At 36.6% G+C, this 12,954-nt stretch overlaps 1 protein-coding gene across 12 annotated transcripts in view; it reads right to left on the bottom strand.

The window, feature by feature from the left end:
* Window positions 1–12,954, bottom strand: part of LOC149027477 (large ribosomal subunit protein uL3m-like) — a 44,980-nt gene that overhangs the window by 18,182 nt on the left and 13,844 nt on the right. For 7 of the 12 annotated variants that reach the window (XM_089162849.1, XM_089162866.1, XM_089162891.1 and 4 more), the window contains one exon: window positions 9,379–9,434. In XM_089162849.1, the coding sequence (XP_089018975.1) occupies window positions 9,379–9,434 (56 nt within the window). The other 5 variants (XM_089162906.1, XM_089162921.1, XM_089162913.1 and 2 more) reach the window with 4 other exon arrangements.

Genomic DNA, 12,954 nt, shown 5'->3' with positions numbered 1-12,954 from the left:
CCATCATCATAAAATCATACAGAAAAATTAGAATCATCAAATAAACTATATATATATATCGTTTTTACTTGACCAACAAACAAAACTATTGTTTTTAAAATGTCAAAGAGCCAATAAAAAAGACTTTGATTTTTAGGGGATGTGCATGTGGAGTATATTTTATGTGCTTGTGGAGTATATTTTGATATCATAAAAATACCAATAAAAAAATTGAGGTATCCATCCAACCAATCAAGCATTAAAAAAGAATTAATGAAGGGACTAATTAACTCTACCAAATGGCTTATGATACGTGCAAGGATATGAATACTCTACAATGATCAGCCTATCCGATTTCAACATATACCTATATTTGAGTTGTAAATTTCTCCTTAAGAACATCAATTTATAGCAAGAAAAGAAAAACAAAAAGAAGCCTGTATCTTGAGCACTTTGGGAGTTCAGAAGGAAACCCGTATGGCTAATGGCACAATGTAATACCAAGCCAAATATTACATGATTGCAGTAAGAAAAAACTCCTACCATTGCATGCATTCTTCAATGAAGACTGCTCAGTTGCTAAGGTGAATAACTGCCAAATTCAGATGTGAAAAGTGTTATCTCTTATACCTAGAACATTTATTTGGATTGCCATGAAAAAGCCAGAATTTTATTCAAATTAGGTGAAAACAACCAAACATAAAGCTGCAAGGTCTTCAACCAAAAGCTGACACAAGCAAGCAATTCAGCCTTACATTCAAAAACTAGTGATTCAAACACCATGAGTGATCACTCTCAATCATGTAACAACCAAGTTTAATAAATGCATTTTCTGACCAATTCACTTTCCTTGAAAAACCAAGCAGTAGTTCTCTTCTTGGTTGGTCCATGTATTCACAGAAGGAACTGATCTCCAAACAGTGGCAGCCATGGGATAATAAAGACTATTGAGATTTCTGCCATCATGAGTAAACTAAAAAGCAGCCAGATGCAGTAATGCACACTGCTTCTGTGTCATGTTATAGAGATAAAATTTACATAATGCAATTAGGATCCACAAGAAGGGGCCTTTCACCACTGTGCCAAACTTTGATTTCTGACCTATTGAACCTTGATCAGCACATAAATCATTATCCTTGCTTAATTAGTTTGTCCAAATCACAATTTTTTTAGGGGATGGAAAATTAGCAAGGGGAAAAATGATGCCTACTCCCAATGGAAATTTTGAACCTTGAACCAAAGTTTATTTCCAAAAAATTCTCATGACCAACATTCTAATAACAGTAATCTATATTTCTGATGAGCATAGACAACCTCAAGATCTGGCGCATCTGGGACAAGCATAACATCAAACCCTTGTGGCAATTGTGAAGTAAAGTTTATGGATACCATCCTGATGTTTCAGATAACTCCTCACATCCTTAAATTTGTCTCCATTGTAAAGTTATCAAAGTAGCCTTTTGCCACCGTTAATTCTTTTGCTATGAGTTAGATCACAAGTGAGCATCCCTAACACTGATATCTCTCATTACACTAAAGGACAATGACCTTATATTCCACCAACTACATAACATTTTTCAGAGCTTAGAAAAGAAATGGTGTAAATGGCTTGGAAAGAAGTTAAAAGATGACAAATAAGTTTCAAGAAGATGCTTAAAGACTGAATATTTACACATCAATAATCTGAATTAAAATCAACCTCAAACATCCCATGATAAAGCCATTCTGCTCCTCACAAATCACCGCAATGCACTATCCTACTCTGTTTTAGCCTCATTTTAACATAAAATACAAACAAATGGCACAAAACTACTCAATACAGTAAGCATTTAGGAACAATGGAACATTTTGGACTCACCCATATGCAGCAAGAAGTATGATGTTTACCCAGAACTGCACATAGAATACACGTATTAGGTATTAGTTGCTAGTTGCTGCTATTAACCTACAAGCAGGTTTTTTTCAGACACGGGTAAAGAAAACAAAGATGGGACACGCATAAGCAAATCTATCTATATAATTTATAAGAGTTTAAACATGATCATTTAAAAATCATGGACTTGAATTCAATTCTTCTAGATTATGCAGATTATGCTTTTATTCATTTTCAATTTTAAGAAACCAATAGAACCCTGGTTGGAAGAAGAAAAGAAAAGAAAAACGAACTAGATTAGAACAAAATTAACCAGGAAAAAAGGACACAAATTGAAAACATAAAATGCCTACCTCAATCCATCATGCTCCATATCCAATAAGTTAGTTCTTCCGATTATATTCAACCTACAAGGAAAAGAAGTCGAAAGACCTAGCCTGTGATTTTGGTATCGTCTATAGTCTTGGTCGATCAGCAGTGAATCCACGATTTCGGAGAAAAAATATCTGATAGCTGCAACTTCTTGAACTAAAACGTTATTGTTTTTGCCGATTTAAAGGAGATAGTTCGTATACAATCGAAGACGTTGTGTAGAGCACTGTTTTGGTTACTTTTGTAATATCAAAACCTGTTTGGGCTATTCTAGTTGAAGTAAACCCACGGTGGTTAGTTTTGTAAAAGCAAAGTTAATAATGCCCAATCTCGTAATTTTCCCTAGAAATTGAGGAAAAACAAGTTGAAATAGTCAAAATTTCGGTCGAGACCTTCGACATGGTCGAAATCTCCGAAGTTTCGGTTGAAACCTATAACTTCTCCGAAATAATTGGAATTTCATTTCAATTTTCAAAAATGCAGGCATTTCGGTCGAAATTTCGACAATTTCAACCGAAATTTCTTCTTTGATTATTACTACATTTTACACATAAGTAAATTATACATTAATTATTAACTTAATGTTTTTGTCACAATGCAACTAAGTGGTGGGTTCTATATAGTAAGAACGCAGTGAACCTCCAAAGATTGGTGATCAGGATCCTCTCCTAGACTTGCCTCACTTCTGGGTGCGAGAGGAACTAGAGAAACAGATTGGGGAGTCAATGCCTCAATAATCTAGTCTTCTGCCACTACAATATGAGGTTGAAGTTGCAGCACGCCAGGGAACAAGTTGACGGTTGGGGGGGGGGGGGACATCTACCTCGACAATATCTCCGAGGCGGAAATAGAGGATCAAGATCGGGTTGCTTGAGCTGCAAGGGTTGATGTTGATGCATTCATGGCATCTCGCAGCGCTTTCAAAAGCACCCAAATCTAATGAAGGAATTGTTGAATCAGCGGTTTCTTTCATTTACCGAAAAACGCACCGTGGAAGATGCTAAAGATGCCGAGACTGGACCACCTTAGTCCGCTAAAGAAGCCGATGGGGAAAGGGAATCAGAAGAACCAACCAATTCCAGCTCATGAATTTCGGGTGGGTCGGGTGGCAAATTCTTATTCGAATACCCTTAAGGGATGGGATGGGCAGGCACATGCACAGGAGGCAGCCAGTATTCTGGATGAGGATTGGATGCCTCTGCTACACATGAGGATGATGAGTTTTTGCCTTCGATGCTCAGTCTACAGGATCTAGATGACACCCTCACTCCTAGTTCAACTAGAGGTGATGATGGTGATGACAATGAGACTCAAGGCGATATTGGTGATGATTTCGCACGACAGTCATAGTGGAGGACTTGCACAGTGTTTATTGCGCTCCGTTATTAGCAATGCAGCTGCCCCCCCAAATATACACCAGGGAGAGTCACTTCACATATGCTACAAAGGATCAGGATCCTGGTGGGGAGGCACATTGTGGCCATGCAATGACCTACGTCCGAAAGGGGAAGGGGACAAGGAAGTAGCAAGGATATGGTCACACACATAGTTCCTATGCGGATGACACCACATCGTATGGTGAGTACGGTTCTTTCTTGAATCCTATGGATCCTTTGGATTTGGCGAGCTTGATAGGCACAATGGGATTCATGAGCTTGGATGAGTCCAGAGGCTCCAGATCTACTTATGGGGCTTACAGTTATAATCCTTGGTTTCCCTGTATCCCTTCCCATGGCGGTCACAGTGATTAAGCGTCGACCTTAGGGCTAAAGTCCATTGTGGAGTCTGTCTTTGGATGGGGTCTACCACCAACACCACCACACCCAGATGAGCCTATTGCATATCCCTACTCTCATTTCCCTCAAAGAGGGATTCTAGAGGCAGTGGATGACATGTGATGCAGAGCTGCAATTTTTGACTATCTTAACAACCATCAACAGGAGAACATAATACATACTACAATGGTGCATACATAGAAGATGGATCCACCGAGGCACTGTACTTGGTATTGAGATGATGGGATTACTATATACTTGCCTACACTTGTATACTTATACTGTTGACTATTGTCTATATACTTGACTACTTGTATGGTATTGAGATGAGGGAATCACTAGTTCTTTTTTTCTTGCAATTTAATAAAGATCTATATGTTCTAATGCATCATTTGCATATTTATGTTTGTTTAAATTCTTACATGTGCCGATTAAGGACATCCCTTTAAATTAGGTTTTAAGGCAAAAATAACACTCCCATTGTGTTTATTTGCCTCACATTAGACTACACACCAAAAACCAGCCCAAAATACCCCCTGAAACTTAAGGGCAAAATTTCATTGAAATATTCCTAAATTTCAGTGATATTTCACCAAAATTTTAGGGTTTCAATGTGGCGAAACCCAAAATTTAGCACTATGCCTACAATAGAGTATAAAATGGGGGAAAAAGTTTAAATAGTCCTAATGTATTGGGTGAAAGGCATCTAGGTCTCCTAGCCCTATAGGATATGGAGATCCAAGTGTGAGTGATAAAATCAAGAGGATTTTGACAAACTCCACCCCACTCAAACAAGCATTTTCCTTGGTTACATGGATCCTATTTCCCCAATCAACTCTAAGTAACAGCATTTAACGATTGTAACAAACCAGATTATTACAATCAAATCAGAACCACACTTGGAGAAGAAGAGAAACTGAACCAGCAAAAGGAAGCAATTCCCTGCTATTCTGAACTAGACCTCTTCAGAAACTTCTGAACTCCAAATTCTTGCACACCAAACAACCATCACTTTAACTGACAGCACCAAGGAGTCTTCTCTAAAAATAGAAACTCAATTACTTGAGCATAAAAATAGAAACTCAATTACTTGAGCACCAATGCTGCTCAATTCTCAACGCTCCCCCTCAAGCTGGATTATACACGAAAACTCCAGCTTGCGCAACAAGAATAAACTTGAAAGCCAGCAATAGTCTTGAACTGTGTAGCAATAACAGACGCTGATAAATACTGAGAGTACTTCACCCAGGAGATAATCAACAACAGCTTAATCTTTATTTCAATGAACCATCCAACAATGAAAACATGCATCTCCAATATCCACATAAGTAGGTAAAAAGTCCCAAGTCCAATGTTGCATATAATCTCTTCTCAAGAAGGCAAATAGTAGTTAAGACTTCAAAGCATGGGTAGGTAAAAGGAATAGTATTTTACTGGTTACTATAGGCCAAGTAGGTAAATAAAAAGGTAATACAGGATATTATGGACCAAGTGGGTAAGTAAACGGTAGTATAGGCTAGGACAACATGGGTAAAAGGTAGTATATGTTACTACGGACGCAAGTACGTAGAATGTAAGTAAAAGTATGGGTGTTGCTGTAGAAAACCATCTTAGAAGGATAAAATTCTTCACCAATAATATTCTTCAACACACCCTGAGTAGATATGGAAAGAGTCTCCAATCTCCCCTTCACGTGTAACATTACACATGAACAATTAATGACAACCAATATCCAATACAAAAAATTCTCAAACGGACGAGAATGACAAACAAAGGAAAGGGATGACAAATCTGTAAATATTACAAAATTGAACGGGAATGGCACGAATGTAATTAGAGAAATCCCCAAAAGGAAACAGTGAACCCAAAAAAAAAAGAGTAAACTTGGAAGTCTAAACTTAAGGAAGCACTTCAATAATGGAAACCCAAAATAAAGCAAGTTTAGGAATCAAGGAACTAAATAAGAAACCAGAATCAGGAACAAGATGTGAAAATATAATCAGAAACCAGAATCAAGAACAAAACCAGAGAACAGAATTAGATACCTACTTGGTCTGCAATAACCTATACTGCCTTTTACCTACCCACACTTCTAACTACTATCTGCCTTATTACGAAGAGCTTATACACGACTTTGGGCTGTACATTATATCTTCTTGGGTGGAGATTCCTCCCTACTATTGCCATTATTTAAATAGTGCCCTTGATGTAATTGGTGTTGCTTCTTATGGACATGGCTCATCTTCATCAAAAGAAAGTTCCCTTGATGTAATTGTGCTACTACTTACGGATATGGCTCATCTTCATCACCACCTATTATTCTCGTTGTTGAATGGTTTGTTAGACATGGAGGATTGTCTACTTAAGTTGCTGTTGATTATCTCCTCGGTGAAGTTTTCTCAGTGTTTATTGGCCCAAAAAATAAAAATAAAAGACAATTAGTAAACTTGGAAGCCTAAATTTAAGGAAGCACTCCGATAATGGAAACACAAAGTAAAGCAAGTTTAGTTGTCAGGGAACTGAATCAAAAACCAGAATCAGGAACAAAACCAGAAACCAGAATTAAGAATAGAATAGAGTTGGAAAACAAACAAGGACTTGAACCAGAACTAAACCCAAGAAGTAAATAAGAATTAGAACCAAAAGCTGAACCAATTGCTATTCTTAAACCAGCAAACCAAAACTAAACCAAAAATTCATACCACTGAACCATCTTCTTCCCCAAAACTGAAACTTTAAAATCAAAGACGATAAGAGACTGGACCTTGAACTTCAACATCCCTAATCTTCTTTCTCTTCTCTTCCACTCTGTCTGTATTTTTTTCAAAGCACCAATTTAAGAAACATGGAGTGCAGATCGCACAAATTGCACAAAAAGGAGCCAAGAACCTTGGAGAACAGGGATAAGAAAATCGAACAGAAAATCTGCAGTTGTCACTGCTACTGATCAGTTGACGCCTGAACTTTGGTAAGCAGAAAAGGGACAAAGCAAGCTTTCCCTGACTTCTAGTGCAAAGGAAGTAACAAACAGAATAAAGATATAGAAGCTGGAAAGCTCTAAGCTCCTTTGTTCAACCTCTCACACAAAGACACTGCAAAATCAGAATAACCCTTTCGAAGAAGTTGGAAGTGATTCATGGGACAGGGAGAAACAGTTTGGAGTTAGACATCCAGAACAATGAATGCAATCATCTCTCTCTCCAATCTCTGTCCTAGTAGATCCTGATTCGACATTAGAAGTATATTGATTGTTCCCCAATAACTGAATACCTTTGTCTGTAAATACTGCAAATTTGATTCCATCCATAAAACCCATTTTCTTTCCTATGAATTCCAGTATCAATAAGAATTCTAGTTCTTACTGTTCGTATGGTATGGTATGAATATACCATACCAATTCATATCGTATGAATGATGAGAATTTCATTGATACACAGCCAATTCCAGTAGACTTATTGAACGTTCCCATTGGCGTGCATCCAACAGGAATTGAACCTACAAATTTACCAATTATGAGTTGGGCACTTTAACCATTCAAAATAAAGATATAGAAGCTGGAAAGCTCTAAGCTCCTTTGTTCAATCTCTCATACAAAGACACTGAAAAATCAGAATAATCCTTCAAAGAAGTTGAAGTGATTCAAGACAGGGAGAAACAGTTAAGAGTTGAACATCCAGAACAATGAATGCAATCGTCTCTCTCTCCAATCTCAAACCAAAAATTTTTTTCAAACAACAGAAACTCAACATCTAAAGAAGCCATCGCTGAAGGAAACGAAGATAGACCACCAGAAAAGTAAAGAACTAATAAACGACTGGAAAGATGTTGGAAACAAGAAAACTTCAAACGGAACACCATCGAGAAGCTCTAAATCTCCAAGCGAAGCAAAACTTCCAAACAAAGCTTAGAAAACTGAACATGAACTACTGAGTCCTGACTTTTTTTTTGTGTATTCTTTCATGTCAGATCTTCATGGATACCCTAGTTCAATGACTATTTTATCATCTTCATTGAACTAGGGTTCCGTTCTTCAAACTAGAAACCTAAATGACTTTCAAAGCGGCAATTGAAAAGGAGCAACCAAGGAATCAGATTAATGCTCTGATACCATGTAACAGACCAACTTCTTAGAATCAAATCAGAACTACACTTGAAGAAGAAACTAAGAACAAGAGACATTGAACCAGTAAAAGGAAGCAATTCCCTGCTATTTGGGACTAGACCTCTCCAGAATCATAGGCACCTCTTATTTATAATAAAATCTTCAAGGTACATGCTTGGAGGACAAGTAAAGTTCCTCCCAAAAATAGAAACAAATTTACAAAGAAAGGACAGACCAAACAAGCAAGATAATTTGTCCAAAAAGGAAAGAAACACAAAATAGAAAGTAAGCTGAAATTAGAAAGCAACTGAAAAGGAAACTTCTGAACTTCAAATTCTTGCACACTAAGCAACTATCAATCTGACATCAACAAGGAGTCTTCTCTAAAATTAGAAACTCAATTACTTGAGCACCAAGACTGCTCAATTCTCAACAGCGATAAACTGAAGGCCATGTATATCTTACTCCTGAGTCCTAAATAAATCTGTGCATCCTGGGTCTTTAAGGTCCTCTACTTTGCAACATATCACTCCTTGACAATGAACTAAAAGATCTGTACAACAAATACACATACCACATCAAACATATCTTCAACCAGAACGCATCCTCTTCTAAGCCATCTCGAATTTCTTTTAATAAAACTTAAAAGATTTTGATGCAGACAATGGATTTAATTTTACTGGTGAAAAAATATGTTTCATGCTAGGGGAGAAGGCAGATAGGTTTATGTCCACGGTCATCAAGTCTTACAATTATCTATGACTTGGAAGTACCTTAAAAATTTCAGGCAACTGAGTTTTAGTCTAGTCTTTAAAATTAATAAGCCTGAGGGAGTTCCTTACTTTGAAGGATAAAAGAGGTAATTAGGAACTTATTTTCTCTGTCTATCTATCCAAGATTTAGAAATTTATTTTCCATTTCAACCACATTGTACCAATATTTAGAGTACTGCAAGTGCAACTGCAGAAAAGCTGCCACTCACACATTGATTTCAGGCTCTGGATCCTTAAATGGCTACTCCTCTAGAATATCAGTTAACTTCCAGTCAAGATTAGAAGCCCATTCAACGAGAATAGACCACATTAAAACCGAGGACCTAATGCCAAATCTGCACCTAAAAATGATAACAAGTGAATAACAGAAGAATTGAACCTCAACAACAAGGAAAATAATATAATAACAGTACAGAATAATTGTCCTTGAATGTGAGTCATGCAGATGTTCAAGAAAGAATTTCTATAAGTAGCTAGCACAATCCTTTTCTTTTTTAAAAATACCTCGTATTATAGTCAAGTATTGTGCTGGAAGGTTTAACCAATTTGTCTAACACAACCTGAAGAACAATGATGAGAAAATTAGTTGCATATATAAAGATAACACAAAGAATGAAGCTACAAGAAAACTGTAAAACTCTGGCCAGGAAAGTTTCAATTCCTCAAATTTGTATAATCTGAAAAAAAAAAAATTAAAAAAAAACAAATAATACTTGACTAACATTAATTAGGTATTGAGCAAAAGCATCAACCCATAAGAAGAAAGCAGACTAAAACCATCAGGATACGCACTCCTATTACAAGATAACAGAACAAAGATTATAAAGTCATATACACATGCTTGCTTGTAACAAAGTTTGTGTTGTAATTCTAGGTATAAGAGTGGAATTGTCTCTAGGATATTATTACAAAAATATCCCACATTGGGAGTTTATTATCTCGGCTGACCAAGTTGTTTAATAAGATTATGAACACAAGAAAAATACCAGCGGAATGAATGAGAAGCATTGCGGTTCCAATTTACAAAAATAAAGGAGATATTCTAACCTATAATAACTATAGAGGCATCAAACTGATGAGCCATACTATAAAATTATGGGAGAGAGTAATTGAAACCCATTTGAGACAAGTAACCACCATTACAAAGAACCAATTTGGCTTTATGCTAGGAAGATCTATAATGGATGCTATTACCTTATTAGGAGACCTATAGAAAGGTATATAGAGTGTAGAAAAGATCCTCATACGATCCTTATTGACCTAGAAAAGGCTTATGATGAAGTCCCTAAAGCGTTAATTTGGCGAGTACTGGAAAAAATAAACGTTGCAAGTAAATATAGGGGCATAGTTAAAGGTAGGTCGGATGGTTCAATGACAAGTGTAAGAATGGTAGGGGGACAATATGGTGAATTCCCAATTATAGTTGAACTACATAAAGGATCAGCTTTAAGCCCATATTTAATCGCATTTATGATGGATGAATTAACCAAAGACATTCAAGACGAGCTTCCTTGGTGTATGCTTTTTGCTGATAATATTGCTTTGATAGATGAGACACGAGTAGGAATCAATACCAAATTATAATTACAGAGAGCAGTTTTAGAATCAAAAGCCTTAGACTAAGTAGAACGAAAATGGAATATCTAGTCTGTAACTTTGGTCGTGATCGAGCGGATGATGAGGTGGTAAAACTTGATGAGGAGATCCCACAAAGTGATTATTTAAACACCTTCGCTCAATCATAAAGAAAAAACGAGATTTAGAGGATGATGTTACCAAAGAATTAAAATAGGGTGGATGAAGTGAATAGGTGTGTCCAGGTCTTGTGCGATGGAGTTATTCCTTTAAAGCTCAAAGGAAAATTCTATAGACCATTGTTTGACCAACTATGATGTGAGGTGTAGGGTGTTAGGCTGTTAAGTAGCATCATATAGATAAACTCAGTGCAGCAGAAATGAGGATGTTAAGATGGTTGAGTAGTAAAACTAGGAAGGACAAGATAAAGAATGATCATATTAGAACCAATATGGGAGTAGCTATGATAAATGATAAGCTACGAGAAAGCCGTCAAAGGTGGCATGGCCATGTTCAACGGAGGCATGTAAATGCCCTTGTATGGATAAGTGATTTAACTCAAAATGAAGGAATTAGAAGAACTAGGGCAGACTAAGATAACCTTAAAAGAAGTGATGAGGAAGGATATGCATACCTTAGGCCTTGTATCTAGTACGGCCTTAGACAGACCTGATTGGAAGGCAAGAATTGATATAGCCGACCCCATTTAGTTAGGAAAAGGCTTGTTGTTTTCATATCCCACATCGAGAGTTTCCATTTTCTTGTACTCATCTACATATACAAGGTGAGAGATCTCGCGAGATATCTCACTATCCTAAGATAGCGAGACGAGATGAGAGTCGAGAGATGGGAGATCTAGCCAAAGGTGGTCCAACCACCTCTTTAGGGGGTTTTAAAACCCCTTGTCTCGCTTGAGAGAGGCATATCTCGCCTCTCTCGCTGCAAGGTGCATTTTTCGCCGAAAAGTCGATTTTGGCCGGAATTTGTTGGAGATTCAACTTCTAAACATCATCAACACATCTACAACAGCAAATTCAAGCCTATTTCAAGTGATCTTTAACAAAGGTAAGATTTCCCCCCAAATTTGAATCTTTTTCAAATAGAAGGTTCTAAAATGGGTTTGTGAGTGTAGTATAAATATATGTTGATGATCAAGCTTTGATCTACACTTTCATGGAAACAAATTTAATTTTCTGTTATTAATTTTTTTTTTTGAATTTAAAAAATAAATTATCTAAAAATTAAAATAAAAAATTATTAAAAAATACTTATGATATGAATGTGATTATCACTTATGTTAAACTACATTGAGAGGGCTACAATCCCATGTATTCATATTTTGATTATCATGCTTGTTGTATTTGTTTTTATTTTTTTATTTAAATAATTAAGTAAAATAATTATGAAAGTGTGTGCTTAGTTGTTTTATAAATTTTTACATAAAATAATTTTAAAAAAATTATATTTTATTAAAAAATTTATCTTTTTATTTTATTTTATTTTATTTTAATGATGCTAATATTATGTAGTTTATTTTAAAAATGCAAACATGTTTATTTGAGCATTGCATATATATTATCTTAGAATAAAGTGTGTGTTTTGTTGTTATATAAATTAATTTTACATGTTTTTATTTATCTAAAAATTATTCTAATGATTATTTGGGAACATTCATGTATGTGGAGTGGCGGCACTGGTAGTGAGACTGAGGACATTGCTTGGCAACATGGGGATCCACTGACTGCCGACAAGAAAAAATCCCGATGCAAGTATTGCCTCAAGACCTTGAATTCTGGTGGTTCAACAAGATTAAAGCAACATTTGGCTGGTGGCTACAAAGATGTTTCCAAGTGTCCCAAGTCCCTACGAAGTACAAAAAGCAATTGCAGCAACTTTAAAGGAGGGAGACCAAAAAAAGGAGGACATGGCACAAAAGCAGAGGGAATTTGAGGATATAGTGCTGGCTAGACATTTTGTTGCTGTTGATGAGAAATCAGACGACGATGAAGAGAGGAGGAGGGTTATGGGTGTTGAGTCACAGGCCGAGTGGAGACAGATGAAGGCTGCAATGGAAGCTAGCAGACAGTCCTTACATTTTGAGAATGTGAGGCAATATAAACAGACGAGGAACAGGTGGTTCGGAAGTTAGAGGACCGAAAGGAGGAGCAAGACTAGACATTATGATGCCACATTTGACCAAGACCCCCCTCTTCAAGCATCAAGACATTTATCAAAGAAGCATTCAATATATGTTTGTTGGAGGTAAAGAAGGCAGTAGGGAGGAGGAAGCTAGGTTGGCAATCAGCAAATTCATGCTCTACAACAACATTGCAGTCAATGTAGCCAAAAAACCAAACTATCAGGGGATGATCAATGCAGTTGCTAGGGCAGGTGTAGGGGTTAAACGCCCAACAACTTGGGAAGTAATGAATAAATATTTACCAAAGGTAAAGCTGGAGGTGGAGGAATACATTGGTTCATTAAAGGAAAAATGGACTACATATG

The sequence above is a fragment of the Hakea prostrata genome, chromosome 1, assembly GCF_041222555.1.
Source record: "Hakea prostrata isolate BN-2017 chromosome 1, UWA_Hpros_2, whole genome shotgun sequence".
Classification (NCBI taxonomy): domain Eukaryota; kingdom Viridiplantae; phylum Streptophyta; class Magnoliopsida; order Proteales; family Proteaceae; genus Hakea; species Hakea prostrata.
The sequence above is the reverse complement of the archived record's forward strand: the minus strand, read 5'-3'. Positions and strand labels throughout refer to the sequence as shown.